At 37.1% G+C, this 19,680-nt stretch overlaps 1 protein-coding gene across 1 annotated transcript in view; it reads right to left on the minus strand.

Annotated features, from left to right (window-relative positions):
• Positions 1-19,680, minus strand: part of LOC145683194 (multicopper oxidase 3-like) — a 53,285-nt gene that overhangs the window by 20,475 nt on the left and 13,130 nt on the right. The window contains exon 4 of the mRNA XM_081754557.1: positions 6,212-6,495. Within this exon, the coding sequence (XP_081610683.1) occupies positions 6,212-6,495 (284 nt within the window). The remainder of the gene's footprint in view (positions 1-6,211; positions 6,496-19,680) is intronic.

A 19,680-nucleotide genomic window follows, 5' to 3' on the forward strand; every position in this document is an offset into this window, starting at 1 on the left:
CGACTCGTTTGGTTGAGCTGTTGGATTGGCTCACTTCTCGGTTCGGGTCGATAGTGAATGAGCTGTGAGCTGAGCTGCTCGAGTCGTTGACAATTCTAAACCCGGACTGAGCAGTTTTGAAAATATTTGGCCAGTGCCCTATAACTTTTAACAATGTTTGGCTCAAGCCCGAATACTCAACCTAGATTCTCAAACCAAATTCAGAAGCTCGTGAACAATGTTCTTGACTTCACGACTACCGAGGTTGGCAATCAACTAGTATTTTAGTATTCAAATACAAACCGCCCATCTTTTATTTATACACAGTGTTGTTTTAAATAATAATAATAATAATAATAATAATAATAATAATAATAATAATAATAATAATAATAATAATAATAATAATAATAATAATAATAATAATAATAATAAAGTAGCAGTAGTAGTAGTAGTATAATTGATAATAATTATATTGTCTATGTGAGATGCTTGAAGAGAGTACTCGAAACTACACACCGGATTTGGCTCGACTCGACTCGAAACTCGACCCAAATTCGAGTCGAGTTGAGGAAATTTTTCGAACCTAGTTCTCGGGTCGAGCTGAAAGATGTCTGTTTCTAGTCGAATCGAATTTCAAAGAAAACTCTCTCGAACTCGCTCGTGCCCATCCATACGAGTAACGCAGTATGGCATTTTAGTCAATGTTACATTATATGAAAATGTCCATTTAGTTGTCAAGTAAAAAATTGTCTTTGCATTTACATAAAGCGATTCAGAACGTACAATACTACTACTACTACTACTACTACTACTACTACTACTACTACTACTACTACTACTACTACTACTACTACTACTAATAATAATAATAATAATAATAATAATAATAGCGGTTTTAATTGTAGTGCGGAAAATTGAAGTAATAAGATTTTTTCACATATTCAAAGTTTCGGGCCTAAAAGTAACGCGTTACTTTAGAAGTAAAGTAACAGTTACTTTTTGAGGAAAGTAACGCGTTAGTTATGCGTTATATTTTAAGAAAAAGTAAATTAACTTGTAATACGTTACATTTTTACAAGTAACTTACCCAACATTGAAGTAATTGTTATTATTACCTCAGTTTGATCAATTGTTATTATTACCTTTAAATAATAATCGATATTATCACCTCAATTCGACCGCTCTAAACAAAATTATTATCGCTTCAATTCGACCACGTTAAACAAAATTGTTAATATTGTCTCAACACAATGATTCTAAATAAAAACAATCGTTATTATCATTTCAATTTGACCATTCAAAACAAAGCAATTATGAGGTGTAGTCAGAAACTTTCCGGAATGCTGTTGTAGTTTTGGTAATTGTGATCCAATCACAATATACCTTCAGTCCTCCATTGCAGTCCTTAAGTTGCCTATTTTATGGATTTCGCAATCGTGATCGGGTCATAACGTGTCAGTGTACAGTCCGCAGCAAAAAACCTGCAACATGAACATGTAAGTTTATTGTGAAACTACCCCTAACAGCCCAGGGAGTCAACGTAACGTCTAAGTGGTACGAATCACGCCAGGAGATACCTCAGCGTCCTCTCCTGCACACTTATTTTGGAGCAAAAGACTTCGTCGTTTCACAATAAACTTACATGCTCATGTTGCAGGTTTTTTTGCTGCAGACTGTACGAGTAATGTGGCTGAACGGAGGATTGAATGTGCAAACATCACGTTCATATGCAAATTGGGGAAATCTGCTTTCGGGAGTTTGGTAGCCTTATAAACAGCTTAGCACCAACGGATTTTTAGCTCCTCCTAAACCTAACAATGGGCCTGAAATGTATCGCTACCGTAGAAGAGATCAAAATTAACACAATGGCTGAACTTCGGAAGATACCAAAAGAGGTCTGCCATCGGTTTCTCCAGCGGTGGAACAAGTGTATGTGTATGTGTGTTTTGAAGGTGCCTACTTTGAAAGCGATTAAGTAAATGAGTATATTATGATAACAAAGAGCTGCAACGAAATTCCGAAAAATTTTTATCTGCCGTAATCGTATGTTAGCTGATTACTGTCCTTCTTCAATCATTAAACAATTTCCATCTTTTCTCAGATTGACCTTCACATACAATAGTTATTTCAACTAGAATAAGGATTGATGTCGATTTTAAACTTCTGTAAATCCAAGGATGTTACAAAATAGAGGATCTGCCAAGTATAAAAGAAAATCTTGAAGCCATACGTCACAGTTAGTGTTGCCACGAGACGAGACGAGACGAGACTTCAGGCTGTCTCGTCTCGTCTCGTGTAAAGCGTGTCTCGTCTCGTGTCTCGTCTCGAAAAAATGAGCTCGTCCCGTCTCGTGTCTCGTCTCGAGAGGTTCTGTCCCGTCTCGTCTCGTCTCGTCTCGTTTGTCTCGTTTTGTCTCGTCTTGTCTCGTAAAATATATGGCAGCATACCATGGGAACGAAAGTTAAATGTAGCAGGCTGCCCCATGCTAATCAAGATACAACTAAGTTACAAGTATTAACCAGAACACAAAGACAAGAAATGTCACGGTAACTACACCGTGAAGCCTTCACCTCTGGTGTATGTGGTAGTCGGTTCGATCTCGGTTAGTGCCATGTAAGCTTTGTGGTGGACAAACATCGAATGTGTGTGGGGGCCGCGGTAGCTCAGTGGTAGAGCGTTCACCTCTGGCGCTTGGGGTCTCGGGTTCGATCCCAGCCCCTGCCAAGTGAACTTTGTGGTGGACAAACACCGTGTGCGTGGGTTTTCTCGGGGTTCTCCCGTTTCATCCCACTTTCTTCATTCCACTATTTCATTCATTACTCATCATCACCGTCTCCTTTAGCCTAACCGGCATTACCGTGGGACCTAAAACTCAAATATTTCATTTCATTTCATTTCATTTTTCGAATGTGTGTGTTTTCTCGAAGTTGTCTAGTATCCTACCACTTTCTTCATTCCACTAATTTTCCCATCATCATCCATTCGGGGTGGGCCAAAGTTGCCTAAAGGTCTTAAAAATAAATTCAAATAAGCTCACAAGGCAAGGACAAATAGTTTACAAGATAATATATTTCTGCTGTTAGTTGTCTGAGGCTTCTCGACCCTGGCTTTTTTTTTTTTTTTTTTTTTTTTACATTCTGAAACATTGAAATTTGTTTCACCAGTTTCAATACACGAACATACAGTAAATTGCTCATAGGTACGTTGAAGATGAAGACACTAATGTCAAATAATGTTTACACGACAAGCAAAGTTCGATGTAAAGGTGTCACCATCCCCGACACTATCGTGTACTATCAGCCCACTTGCTTTATAGTGTCTATATATATATATATATATATATATATATATATATATATATATATATATATAGAGAGAGAGAGAGAGAGAGAGAGAGAGAGAGAGAGAGACAGACAGACAGACAGACAGAGAGACAGAGAGATGGAAAGATATATAGATAAATAGAGAGATAGAGAGATAGATATGTGTGTACACTTTGATTTCATATATTCCAGCCTTTAGGTTTCCATACCAATCCAAAAACTACTTTTCATTTTAGCATGTTTAGATTTGTTGCAATTATTTTTTTTTTTAAAAAAGCTCGGAACCAAATAATTTTATTGAGTAATGGAAAGTATTTGATTGAAATTTTATGTGTTACTGCACAGTAAGCTCTACTTAAAGTGCCATAGTAATGGGAGCTGAACGACACATCGGACCAAAGAATGCTTGGGGCCAGTCTTCACCTCCATGGTACAAATCTGTTCCCATAACCGCAGGGTGTGTGCCACTATATGGTGGTTGCCCCGTTTGTGTAACAAACTCATGACAGTACACCCAGATTAGCTAGTGGTCTAAAAAAAGTTGATTTTTGGGTGGCCATTTTGGATTAAAGTTTCTTATATTGTCGTGATCTATTCGCAATCATACAACGTCGAAATGTTGACACATTGGGTACGGGGATTCGAACTTGTAACCGCAGATGATTGTATAATTTATCAATGAGGCATGTTGTGTTAATGCACGAATGATACCTTAATCAATCCATCTTAGTTTTTTCTTGCCATTCATTAGCATATTTACTTGGCTCTGTATAAAACTTTTTCGTAATATATCCACCACCGGTTATTAACCACTTTATTGAAACGATCACAATTATATATTTTAGAACTGGCCTTTGAAATTAATTCTTTATTATATTTGCTTTCTAATTCTTTTAACTTCGTTTATAAACATATTATTTTGGCTTTGTAAATACTGTTAGACTTCAGTTTTTCGTTCTCTTTACGCAAAAAGGAGAGCTCTTCCTTTGGTTTTGCCCCTCACACTCCACAAAACAAACGAAAAATAACATAAACAAAGAGTTATTTTTTATTTCAGTCACAATAGTTAGTTATTTCATCTGGCTGCACCCCAATGTCTGATTTGTTTTTTCTTTAAACACCTAACTTCCGTACATTTAATTCTTTCATTATTTACATCAACACGGTTCCGTATAGTAAAGGTAAGTTTAGTGAAGGCACGTCTTGTTTAAACTTTTTCTTGGGTAGAATATTTAGAAGCTCACATTTTAAATTATGTCCATAAGCTTCGGGAATAAAATGATCGGAATAGACGCTGGCGTTTTCAACTTTAAAGATATCTTTCCGACAGCATTTCTTTCGCCAAACTTTCCGCAAAGGAACCGAGGGAAATATATGATAAATAACTTTGGAACCCGTAGTATTTCTACTATAATTGCGACAAATACTTAGTGTAGAATTCGACATGCTTATAGGCTAACACGAGCACTACAGTAATTAATGTTTTCTTAATACAGGAAAGCAAGAATCACTCACTTTCCTGCAAAAATCAAAGAAACAAACAAGGGTGAATGACAAGGACCTTGGGCGAAAGCTGTTTCTACTCCCGCCGTGACGTCACAATTTTACTGCATCTTCGGTTTTCAAAGAAGGGTAGTTATGACGCGACCTTAAAAGAGGAAAGGAACAGTAGGGTCGGCGAACCTTGGAAGCAGAGGGTAATTTCGCACACTGGTCAGATCAAACATTTCCACGTAACAAAACGAAGGTCCCCCTGTAAAACCTCTTCATTTAAAGTGTTATTGTTAGTATCATAAATTTGCTGAAAGCAAACAATTTGAAGGGTTCGTCGATAATTTCTGCTTTTTTTGTCCTGCGCCCGCCTTCCAAACGAAGAGGTGAATTTTACAACATGACTGCTGTATAATAAGCGAGCGATTGGTAAAATGGTAAAAGTGTATTTTTATGTGTATGTGTGTGTGTGTGTGTGTGTGTGAGAGAGAGAGAGAGAGAGAGAGAGAGAGAACGAGAGAGAAGACAAAATATTAGTTGCAAGATGACATACTTCAATTGTCGTTTTCGGTTAATTTCGGTTAATTTCGGTTCATATAGCAAAAAGAATACCGCCACCAGAGAATCCGCCATCTCAACCAGAACTTTCAACTACAGCCTGTAATGACTGTAGACCTTATCCAGTTTTCAAATTGAATAGATGGGGTGGTAGTTCGGTTTCTTGACCTTGTAAAAATCTTCCCTGTCTTTGATTTTGTTTGTCATCATTCCAGCCAGAAATGAAAAAAAAAAGAAATGAGAATTCCTCAGTTTACAGCAAGGGGAATTGGGGACAAAACATTAAGGATGATATTCCTGGAAGCTCATGTATCACGATTGATTCATTCAATAGACAGAGGACAATTTTCTATGAAGGCTTTTCAACATGTTTTCTCACAAAGGGGATTTTCCTTTTTCAATCTATATGACCACTGGCAATTTCAATCTTGGCCATTCCCGCCAGCGTTTGCATTTTCGAGACACGAGACGGGACGAGACATTTCACGAGACGTCCCGTCTCGTCTCGTGTCTCGTCTAAAAGGGTTCCGTCTCGTCTCGTGTCTCGTCTCGTTTACGAGACGAGACGAGACGGGACACGAGAAATGTCTCGTCTCGTGGCAACACTAGTCACAGTTTCGCCACCCCAACTCTGCCTACTCTGCCCAATAAGATCACAATGTTTTGAGGTAACATTCATGTCGGAAACGAACCTAGCCAATCAGAGGATGGCGGAAACGAGAGTAGTCAATCAGATGTGCCGATGCTCGATTGCTTTCTGGCTTCACCGAGTTAATAGGATGAAGATACATATGAGTAGATCCTCTATTTTATAACATCTTTAGATAAATCAAATAAAATATTAAGTCAAAAACTACCTGTTTCACTGTAAATACTGCAAGGGGTGTATAGGTAACATTTCCATCTTCCATTTCAAAAGGTTGGAATCGTCCTTGGCCGTTCACTAAAATTGTATCTGGCTTGTCGTTGCCTACAGAATGATGATGATGTAAGAATTTTTCCATGCCTGATCGATGAATCCAATCCGTAACAATAATCACATGTTCGGGTAAATCAAAATCGTAGAGATCTGCGTGAGGGTCCCGTGATTTTGGGACTCTGATGACTAGAGAACCAAACAGGCCATCAGATATCTGAAAACCTGTAAGAATAGTAATTAAAAGTTAGTTGTTATATACTGTTAAAAGGATAAAGTTATAGAAACATAAGATTTTAGAAAAATAATTAAACTCAAAACATACAAGTCTGGAAATGATTGAAGCAGATAGGAACCATTTTCAGCATGCAACTGAATATTTTTAACTTTCCAAACTATTCTATGCATAAGTATAAGAAGTTTTACATAGAAGATATCTTCATCATGCGTTTGTATGTTTCTGACGGGTATGTATAGTATCTTCCATGCAAAAATACCCATAGAACACACATGTCCCACCTCACCTACCATTCCAAACCAGAAACAAGGGGAAAATTTGTTGTGTACTTTTACTTTTGACGAGATTCATATTGAAAATAACGAAACACTAATTTCAATCGCTCCACCAAAAAAAAAAAAAAAAAAAAAAGTAGTGAAAGGTTAGCTAGAAACTTCAAATGCGAATAGTACGTAGGAAAACGAAATGAAATGAAACGAAATATTTGAGTTTAACGTCCCACGATTATACCCTTTAGACTAAGGCAGACGGATGATTGGAGCAAGTGAATGATGATGGAAGAATTCCTGGAATGAGAATGTAGAAGGAAACTGGACTACCCCCAATAGAACCCATGGATCGTGTTGACAACCACAAACTTACTTGGCCGAGGATCGAATCAGGGACCCCACAGTTAAGCGCTCTATCACTGAGTCAACGTGTCCCTGACAATACATATGATCTATGACGTAAGCGCTACTAAAGAAGTTATTTTTTTCGGGAGAAATTGGAGTTAGAAGAGCAGCAGGGGTTTCAGTTATTATAATAATACTGTATATCATTGTCTCGAAATTTCTTACGGTTAGAATATGAAACTTGCCATTTCGACTTTTTATTTATAACTAGCAGAGTATCCGTTCTTCGCACGGGGAGAATACGTTTCATTCAGTACATAAAGGGCTGAATTTTAATTTAAATGACATCGGAAGTGTTAGTGTTCGTCTCAGTGACCTCGAAAACTATGGATTCGACACTAATATAGCTCATTTTCGATCATTATATATATATATATATATATATATATATATATATATATATATATATATATATATATATATATATATATATATATATATATATATATTCACCTTTTCCAGGTTGCGTGGCTGAATTTGGGTTTAACCGGCATCGGAGGTGTCACTGTTCATCTCAGTGACCCCGACAACTATGGATTCGATACTAATATCGTTCATTTTCGATCATTTTATGTATGTCCCCCCCTCCCCCAAGTTGCGAGACTGAATTTGGATTTAAACAGCTTCGGAAATGTCACTGTTTGTCTCAGCGACCTCGAAAATTATGAATTCCACACTAATATCGGTCATTTTCTACTATTTTTAAATATCTTCTCCCTCACCTTCTCAAATTGCACCGCCAAAGTGAAATGATAAATACCATCCCAGGTCTGAATCTTGAAAATTTGATCGAAATCGTTCGTATGCTTCAAGAGTTGTGAACTTACAAACATAGTCACTGTCATTTCTATATATACATATAGATATTTAAGAGCGTGTTAATTTATTAAAAATATTTGACCTAGAAGAGAGTAAATAAGAAATGGGGGACATTTTATAAGATGCCCATGCAAGATGTTAGAATTTTCTGCGAGATTTAGGTCCAGACAGATTCTATATACAGGGTGTTTCAGAATAACACCGACAACATTTGGAAATGAAATGAAATGGAATCTTTAAGTTAATACGTCCCACGGCTATGCCGGTTACGCTAATGGAGACGGTGATAATGAGAAATAAATGAAGTGGTGGAGTGAAGAAAGTGTGAGGAAACGGGAGAACCCCGAGAAAACCCACGAGCATGGTGTTTTCCCACCACAAAGTCCAGACGGCGCGACAACGTTTGGGAGATGATTCCTGACACCAAGATAAGACAAAAAGTATAGACCAATCTGGGTGCACAAATGCTTCCTTTCGGAGTTATAGGCTGCCGAAAACATGAAAAAAATGAACTTTAAAGGTCCATAGTTCCCAAACTATGTGACCTATCGTAGTCGGGTCAAGACTTCATTTATGAACTAATATGTACGCTGTTCAAAAATCCATATTTCAGAATTCTAAGATACTCACGCAACAATTTTTATAGAAGGAGTTTGGCTACGGGCATATAATTTGTAGCATTTACCAAATACCTCTTTAAAAATTGTTGCAGAAGTACAGCATGATCCCGACACATGAATATTTGGATGGGGCACATAATAGTTCCAAAGTGATGATGAAGCTTCACCAAGCCGTTATTGGATAACCTTCCATAGACTAACGGGCAAAAGCACTAAAATATCGTACCCTCTTTTGGACAATGCTGTTCATCTATTTACAGACCAAGATAAGGCTAATGCTTTAGCAACACAATTACAGTCAGTCTTTACGCCTGCAATATCATATAATCCTCGTCAACGCACAGACTTGTCTTCTATTCCAGCTTTACAACCATCATTCTCACACGTAGCTACAACCATCAATCTCACACGAGTAGATATCTACCATCCTCTTACAGCACGTATCACTACCCATGAACTTCAACGTGCACTTCATAAGAAATGAAATACTGCACCCGGCATCGATCATATTTCGTACCGGCTAACTAAAGAAGCTCCTCTGTCTCTTACTTACACTACTTGTTGCACTCTACAACTTTATCCTCCGTACAGGCTTTTACCCTGTGGATTGGAAAGTATCCAAAATCTGCATGTTTCTTAAGCCTCATAAGCCTGCACACGCCGTGACGTCTTACCGCCCAACACAACTGACATCAGTTTTCAGTAAGTTGTTTGAGAAAATTCTTGTCCAGCGACTCCATTTACATATCCAAGAGCATAACTTACTACCCATACACCAAGCACGTTTTCGACCAGCCTTTTCCATTAACGATCAGTTACTTTGGCTCTCTACAATAATCACAAATCAATATAACAAGGCTTTTCCATTTTGTCTCGTCTTAATGGATCTTGAAAAGGCTTTCGATAAAGTATAGCAAGGACCTTATTCAAAAGTTACAGAATCTTAACCTCCCGATCTGCTACTTACGCTTTATATATTCCCTTTTAACTAATCGTATAGGATGTTTACATAGGATTTGCTATTTCACACCTTAAATTTCCATATTGTGGCGTTCCACAGGGTTCTTCCCTCAGTCCGCTCTTATATGTACTGTATGCTTCTGATATAGCTAAACCAATCCAAAACGTGTTTTTATTTCAATATGCCGATGACACGGCCTTTCTAGCTCCCGGGAAGACTGCATCAGATCAGCACGAAATTGCAATCTACTCTCAACGAATTTATGCAGTGGTGCAAATTCTTGGAAGCTTACTGTCAATAGCGAGAAAACACAAGCATTGGTCTTCTTACCCCCGAAACGCCGCTCCAAGGTTCATCGCAATCCGCGAAACCTTAAAATCACACTTAATGACCATCATCTTCAACCTACCTCAACGGCTACATATCTTGGGGTTGTATTCGACTCCAAACTAAATTGGAAGGCTCATCTTGAGAAAATATCCCAAAAGGCTACTATCCGGCTCAATCTTCTACGTCGTCTAACTGGAACTACATGGGGCCTAAACGCGCCATTGCTACTAAATACATATAAAATGTTGCTTCGGCCCATCTTAACTTTTGGATATATAGCTTGGTGCAACGCCCCCACGAAATTCTATAACCGATTGTCAACACTCTGAAAAGGGAAAAGGAAGAAAAAGAAAAAAGAAAAAAAGAAAGAATACTAAGAATACTCTGTAACAAATGAGGGTTGGGAAACCCTGTATCGTGCAAATGAGATGCATGGAATAAGTCGTGAATGGGAACCCTTCACCCCTGGTGGGGATATTCATGAAGTTATAGGCTTATGTGTAATTATATTGGAATATATTATCCATTTCTTAATTTCGAACATACTAGGTTCGATCGAAATGAGAAAACTTCTTATCGGACTTCTGAAGAAAATAAAATAAAATAATTAAATACATGACCGTGTTTATTATATATGGAATTCCCAGTCACGACCCCCTTTTCAGTTTTATTCACAATAAGAGAAGAAGATGAAGAAAGGAAAAGGAAGATAGGATAGAAGAGAAAAAAGGAAAAGTAAGAAGGTGAGAAAGAGGGAAACTGTTACTGGATATTTTTTAGAAATATGGTAAAGGAAAGTGAATAATTATCGAATTGGGATCATTTCCAATAGCTATTGGGTGAATATTTGGTATTAAGGTGATCAAAGGTAGACACATGTTAACCCATACCTCTCAGACCTAGATCCATTTAACCTCAACTACCGAATTATCCCAATCTAGCTCTGAGATAGATGAGAAAGTTTAATTTAACAGTTTATTCAATATTTCCAAAATTCTTGACTAGTATCCAACATTTGAAAGATAAATGACGAAGTTGATGGCATGTTAGAATCGACCACAAAAAAAAAAAAAAAAAAAAAAAAAATCAGAGTAACACATCTATTTGTCGAAAAATTTTGACTTTCGAAGTTCTCCTATGATGATCATTCGTTCAGGTTACTTCGGTCCTTTTCGCTTCCTTCATAGAGCCAACTTAAATTAAGTTAGTATTGACATTCAAAGACTTTAATTGCCAACTACCATTAATTGTAGTAAGTCACATATATGTCAAAATAATTGGTGCGCTTAATACTAAACTTACATTCCACTCACACTCACATTCATACAGGACAATGCATACTTTAGTTGTATTTAGTTGAATTAAACTAACCTAACTACATTTCTATAGACATTTATTACATTTCAAGAAAAGAAAACTTAGTTTGACATAACAGAAAAAAAGTTTGATACATGAATAAAAAAAAATTATATTAATAATAATACATAGGCATGCACAGAAATCTGTTACTTTCAACAATATCAAATAACACATTTCTCTTTTAGAGATATTAAAAAATTGGATTACATTTAAAAAAATCGACAAAACGAAAGACGAAGAGAGAAGAAAAAAATCAAAGTTAAACATTAAACATATTTCAGATTCAGTACAATGAATACATATCATGGTGAAAAAGAAAAAAATATAATTGGTTAATCAATCTTAAAAAAAACACTTTGGAAGCATTTTATTGAGTCTGTCCCAAGAGGAGAAATTTCGACAATTTTATGAGTCTTTGTTCTCACGTCGATAGTATCTCCTTTTTCAACTCTCTTTACGCACTGTGATTGGTCTCCATGAGAGTATTTAATCGTTTGTCTTAACGACAGACAAAAAATTTAGTTTCTTCATATTATATATAAAATTTTCATTTGGTCACTTGACGCACTTGGTAGAAAAGTTTCAAAATTTATCAAGATTAAAAAAAAAACATCGAATCCAGTCACAGACATTGGGAACATATTTCCATAATACTATATGATATTTCAATGGAATTTGGTCTTTGGACCTATCTAGGTCCTGTACCACATTACGAAATTATTAATCACTTTTAGTTCAAATTAAGGTCACTAAAATTTGATTTTTGGTCTAAATCGTGGAGTCAAAAGATTTCAGTCACTGAACTGACGAACGACAAACAGTTAGGTTTCCAATCGTATGGGAAGGATTTGTTTCATAGTTTACTGATAGAAGGATTTGTTGGCGGGGCGCACTGTTTCGTAGTTTACTGATTTCACTATGATCTCGCAAAATAAATTTGGGTAAGGATTAGGGTTTTGTTTTCTTATGACCTGCTACTTGTTCCATTTACATGCAACATTTGACATAGTATTAAAGAATTGAATAGTTACAAACATTACTAACAAATCAGTAAGGTGTCATTAATTATAAGTTACGCGGTAATACTTTACATCACAAATAATTGGTCAATGTCGGGTGGCAACCTAAAACATATTATATATATATGTATTCATGTTACTCAATATAATAAAGTTCATTTTAATATCCATCTTAGTATTTCGTCGACATTTAAATTCTACATAACCTTTTCATATTCAACAAGTATTCACACTTGCTTTTCTCAAAAATAAACAAAAACCCTGACTAACAAAAACTCTTTTTCTTTTCATAAGGTTGCAACATTGAACTTTATATGTAAACCCGATAATCAATCATAATTCAATTTTACTAAAGATCCGCGTATAAAGAATTAGTTGGTGTTATTTAATAAATTGAAATAAGAGGTGGAAATACAACAAATAGAGCAGGCACGTAACTTTTCAAACTATGTAAGTACATATATATATATATATATATATATATATATATATATATATATATATATGAATATACAGAGAAAAAAATCAAGATTATTCGAAACTAATGGGCCCAAACGACTAATATATACACCATATAACAAATCAATAGAAAGAAAACCAGAAATCAGTAGTCAATGAATATAATTTTTACGATCGATGAATAACAAGTAAGTTTCTGGGAATCTGAAATCATAGTGTACCTTCTCGACAGTTTCTCCCGTGGTGGATGGAGTATCGTGAAAATGGTCCTGAGTTGTGCTGAAATACCTAAACGAATTGTATTCCTCGATGTCTCAGTTAGTAAATACGATCAAAATAATTGATATGAACATTGTATGTTGTCATGAGTTTCAGAACCCGGGGGGGAGGTTGGAAAAATAAAAAAAACTTTAGAGAAGGAATAGAAGAAGGATAGGTAAAAAGAGAGGAGACAGAACACTACAACTACGAAAGATAAATGGTCGAATTTATGTATATAACAACTCACAGCCAATAAAGTTCACATATGCCGAAAGAGGGTGGTTTACTTAAATACGTAAACTCAAAAGTTATCTCCAAACACACAACTAGTCCGTGCCCGCAAGGGAATTTTCAAAAAGACGAAAGCTTTAAGGAAATTCCGCTCCTCGCTGTATCCGGTTGAGTCCTTGGAAACCCCGGCCATGCCGGAAGGTTAGAGAAGGCGCTAATTTAGAATTTCAAAAAGGAAAAAAAATCATCCGACCTTTTAGAAACTAAAAGAGTCCAGAATAGTAATGAAACTAGAGTAAAATAATAGCTAAGATATCCCTAATTAGTGATTTGCCAAAATAAAAAAAATTAAAATAAACTGAATTTTGGATCGGTGATTTCAGTGACCAAACATCACCGATGGCTACCCTGCGCAGACATGCCAAGGTCTGGGACGTCGTTAATTTCCATCATCTAATTAAACTAAGAAAAGAAACGAAAATACTTAAGAGGGTCATGGGTCGACGTCCGGGTACGCGATGGACATAAATATTAATTTAGAAGCGGTTGATTTAACCAGATAGTCCGATCTAAGTTGCTATATGAACACTGCACAGTAAATAAGGTAAGCAACAAAAAAATCTCGGAAAATCAATGAATGTTAAAGGTAGGAATGACCAAACCTGTACTTTTCGTTGATCACCAAATATAGCAGTTATTTTTCTTAATTATCATTTCTGTCAACCTTTAAAAGTAATTCCCACATGATGCTACCCTATCTGTTGAAAGGCTTAAGATCCGAGGCTGTTAATATGAGGTCCTTAAATGCGAAGTAACACACAATTCCCAACTACACTTTACTATCCAAATAGCAAACTCGGTTGGATGAATGTACTGGTGTAGAAGTCAAAACGCGAGAGATTTTTAGTAAACATATTCATATTCTCACTATATAATATACACTAGGCCTATCCATTTAAATATAGGTGTCATATCATCTCGTTCATTTCCCATTATAATCGTATTATTATTATATCATTACATTTAATTATTATTTACTCATTTCCACACGAAGTAATATTTTACAGACACCCTATTTCATACATTTTACACGCAGGCCATACACATATTTATATTTCGCACTAATAAATATATAATTATCACAATCTGTCACGCTTAAACTACTACACGATAACATTCATCGAACCACGGACTGTTTGTTTCAAAGCACCCAAATTATATTTACTTCGCAGTTAAAAAATCATTCGTGTATTCACTGAACGTTAAGTTGTCAACGATGATTTTATTTTTGATTTGCTGATAAAACTAAAGCAACAATGGAATTTTTCTACAGCCACGGGAAAAGAGAATTTAATATTACATTTTGAAACAAACAGTAACAGCATATGGGCTTTACTTCTATTAAGAAAATAGGCATTCTTGATTTCAGTGGATATTTCGATTGCTACTTGACCTAGCAAGCTTTAATTTTCAGAACTACGAGATCTCATGCTATTTCATCAAATCGTACACTCATTTGAACCGAAAACCATGTCCACGGGATGTAATTTAGAAATAAGAGGCCAAAATCAAACAATCTAGGTAACTAACTTGGGCGATGACGTAATGTCAACAAACAATTGATTAGCGAAAACGGACACGATGGCGCTGTAGTGGAGACATAATTTACCGTGTACTGAAATATATACTTGTACTTATTAATCAGAAATCTAATATTTACTCTCGTTTAGTGTGCTTTGAGTTAGACAAATGGTATTAAACTAACGCATGTGAACTACATTGTCCTAACAGTAGAAATCACGCAATCACACAGAACTACTAACTACACACACCACTATAAATACTACACATAAAAACTACAACTAAACAAGCACCATTTAATTACATACATATTAAAGGCAAGCACCTTTAAACATATTACTCCTTGTCGGTATATAGAGTTGGTTCTATTAAACTTTAGGGGGGCAAAATGAGAAGAGTTACCCTAGGTCCAATTGACCTGGCCAATTGTTTACAAAATGATTACTAAAGATTGATGCCCTGGGGGCACCTTAACGAGGTTTATTGAGGGACCCTTCCCCTGAGAGGGGAAAACGCCCTAAAACAAACAATAACTAACCCATCCCCCGCTAGAACTGGTTCAATTTGGAAAGAGAAATAGGATCCCTTTTTGTTAAATTAAGCTGCCATTTTGATGATTAATATCACACTACCAAACCTACCATGTACATGCACTTACTGAATAATAATAAAAAAAATCACATCTATCAGATACACGAATAAAATGCACAAAACCAGGTCGTATTTTCCCTAATCCCTAACTGATTTTGAAAGGATCAAAAATCACTCTCCCATTTCGTCTATTCTAGCTTGATTGGATGACGAGCAATATGGCGTCTGACGAACTGGTTCCTATTTCCTCTTGGTTTTACTGAATTATTAACTGTCCTTTTAGAAAAAAAATAGATTCTTGAGTTCCTAAATAATCATACGGCGTTTATTATATGATTAGATTAACTTTTACCTTGCTTCTCCTCGAATTTCCACCATAAAAATGGTAATCAATTTTTGCAGGTCGTACACACGAATCGTCCTAGTTAAGAATGATAATATTGCGCCGAAAACGACAGGGGTTGGAGAATTCCTCCAATCAGGGCGAAACCTTTAGCCGCGGAAATTACAAAACAAATAGAAATTTGTCAAATCCAGATATAACCGGATCTGAAAGTTACTATGGACTAGTGAGAGGGGGTGAGGGAAAGTTTAGGTACCTGGCCAAAATCTACATTGGTCTGAAATTAAGAAAATTTACATCCAATGGCAGAACTATATTTCGGTATGACGTCAGAATGGTAAACCTTGTAACTATTCAAGATGTATATGCGAAAATGGGGTTTACAATTAATCAAAATATAAATAAATATATTATTCAGTTAAAATATGATTACTAATGAGACCTTTCGATTCATTACATTTAATTTGAAGTAAAGAGAATAAATAAATTGTGTAATTAAATCGAAATTGAATTTTAAAAAATCACTAGGTACAGGGTGAGTAAAAAAAATTGCCATTACTCTCAACTGTAATAATACATTACAACTCGAACGTCATGCCATTCGACTTGCCCATCGCATAAGGCTGCCATATCCCAACTTTCTGACTTATGAGAATATTGACTTACCTCAACTGACTCAACATTTTGCCGATATCCGTTTGAAATACATACTCTCTCGTCTGACAGTCTCACGCCCATTTTTTCTTGATACTTTACAGGTTGATGCTGAAACTGACGCCCGTATAGGTACTTGCACACACCATTAAATGTCCTTACGTTGTATCTCGATACTGAGCATCCTACCGCCGACGAGCGCGACATCTTCCAAATTTATCCTGATAATCCTTACTTCTCTAACCCGAAGAAAGGGCGTTACCCTTTAAACGAGATGACGACAAAAAATACGAGTTATACTTTCCCAGAGCTTCGCTTTGAAGCGCCACTGAAAGAACAGTGACGAGTTTTGTAAAAATTCTTTCTTTTCCTGATCCTGAGATTTTTCCGTCTCTTTTGCGCGAACCTTCTGTCAGGCTGATCAAGCCAAGGGCATCCGGTTGTACAGATCGAGGCAGGGGACCTGCTCCCCCTCGACAACTATCCGAATGGGTTATCCCACCTATACATCAATATATATCATCGTCATCCATCTTCTCGAGTATAGTTCAGGTCTTTAATAATAGCTCGTTATTTACGATGACAGACCCAGGCTCAGCCTTTAGAATGTCGACATGGAGGCTTACCACCAGTTTTCGTTAGCCCATCTGCTCTCTCCACGAAGGTGGAGAAGTGGAAGGACTATGCTGAGAGACAAAGACAAGCTTCTGAACGCTCGACTGCCTCCACTACGTCAGCTGGTTCTAGATCTAGATCTCGGTCTCCACGGAGCCAACCAAGTAACTCTGATAGGGTCAAAAACTGTCCTCCTGTTATGAAACACCATGTTGATGTTTCAGAATCATCTGACATGGAAGCCGACGTTTCACCGACACCACGCCGACCATCAACATCTGTTCAGCCTGTTTCTTCTTCACCTCACTGCTTTTTGGTTCAAAACTTTGAAGCTAAATTCACCAATAAAAAATTCATCATCTTTCAGCTTCGAAAATACTTACCAAGCATTCCACTCACTGAAGTTGTAAAAAACCCGCAATGGATTTATCTTCAAATCATCTGATGCCAACTTCTTATCTACATCCGTAATAAAGCCTCGTCCGAAATCTTCGGGGAAAATGCTACACTTGTCTCCTTGAGCGCTACCCGTCGTAAGATACCTCCTCCACCAAAACGTTCCCCGATGTTATCTGTAGTTATCAGGGGAGTCGATTTATCATATTCTGATGATGAAATACACGAGGAATTGCGCAACGAGGGGCACACCATTGATAAAATTATTCGCATTCGCAATAATACTGGGCCTACTTACATGGTGCGAGTCCTAAGCACATCTCAAGAGACGATCGACCTCTTCTTACCTATGGTGCCTTCATCTACAAGCGCAAACATCGCGTTGAACCCTCTCGATCGTCAGCGCCATTGTCATTGCGATGCGAAAAATGTCAAGCATACAACAATCATGCAACAGCCCAATGCACAAACCCCACTGTATGTGGGTATTGCTCTGGCCCCATTTAACTCGTGTTTGCCCCAATATGAACCTTCCACCTCAATGTTCTGCGTGCGCGGAGCACCACCCTCCTATAGTTATAAATGTAAACGCAAACCATCATCAGACCAAACACACCCAAAGTTAGTAGTTCCATTACGTACTCAGACTACCACTACCAGCACAGAAACTTCCGCTAATGATCCTGTCACCGTTGTTAAATTGTTAGAATTTCTCACATTAACACTACAGAATGTTCATCCTTTCTATCGTCCACACACCTTCAGCAACTCACTCTTGCCGTTAAAGCAACTTTTCATGTAGTATGCAACTTACTCAAACAACTACGTTCACTTCCATACTACACCACTCGAAACATCTGTTTAGTATCTTGGTCGTCATGGATATCAGCTTTCTGTTTCTAAATATTCGTTCAATCATCAAGAATAAAACTTTTCCAAGCACTCCTACAAGAAGAACACATCACTGCTTTTCTTCTGAACGAAACTTCTCTGACTAAGTCCATGCAGTACAGATTTCCCAACTACACGTTGCTTCGCCGTGATAAAATGACACCAGCATTAAGAGAAAACGGTGGAGTTGCTATGGGCTTTCGCCATAATCTACCATTCAGACAACATATCTGCCTTGCACTAGCCTTACCAGAACACATCGTAGCTACTTTGTATTTTAAATCCATCGCTGTTACTTTCGTTACAATCTACGTCAGACCCGGAACTCCAATCCCATTAGATTTTTTCTCTCACATCTACAATAAATTTAAACATTTTCTCATCCTCGCAGACATAAATTTTCATAGTCGCTCTGCTCATGAACGCATCCAATTTCAAGATCATATAGCATCTCACACTTCAAAAATTCTTCTCAACCTTCCTTGGCCCACACGTCAAGTTTCTAATACCACACCCGATATTGCAATTACCTCCAATACAATAGTTACACGTTGTACTGTGGCAGTCTTAGACTTACTAGGTAGTGATTACGCTCCCATTAAAATCACATATCACACTGGTCTCGTCCCTTCACAAGCAGCACCATCGCCTCATCGCACACCACGCTATGATAAAGCAGATTGGGCCAATTATCGCACTTACATCTCTTCTACCATCGACCATTATCGTTCACCTACCACTGATGACGAGCTTTCGACGCAAGTTGCCACTATAACCAAAACTATTCAGCAAGCTTCAGCTCTATACATTTCACAAACTGAATCAATATCTTATCGACCTAAACTACCACCTCACTACCTATCTATGGACCGTCGTTCTCGTCAGTGTTATCGTGAATGCCTGCACAATCGAAACCCTGATACTTTACGTCTTCACCATCAACTCCAGAGAACTGTTCGCAACTATATTACAGCTTATAAGGAACGGCAATGGATTAAAACATGTAATCATCTTGCTGAAACATCGCATCCCACGCTATACTGGAAACGCTTTAATGCACTCTGTGGAAAAATCACTAAGACCCCCTTCTACTAGATAATACAGCTATTCATTCCGACCAGGATAAAGCTAACGTTTTCGCCAATCATCTTCAAGCTATCTTTACACCATCTCCACCTCATCATATGTTCCACCCTCATCCTGCTGAGGCAGTAAATACTCAATCTAAATTCCTTCAACCTGCTGTGACTCATAGACTTCCTGCATATGTTCTCACTGCTCCGATTACAGTACAAGAAATTACTTCTGTTGTCCGGCGAAAACGCAACACAGCTCCAGGATTCGATCGTATCACCTATAGCCATATTA

This window comes from Thermobia domestica, chromosome 4 (genome assembly GCF_964235325.1).
Source record: "Thermobia domestica chromosome 4, izTheDome1.hap1.1, whole genome shotgun sequence".
Lineage (NCBI taxonomy): Eukaryota > Metazoa > Arthropoda > Insecta > Zygentoma > Lepismatidae > Thermobia > Thermobia domestica.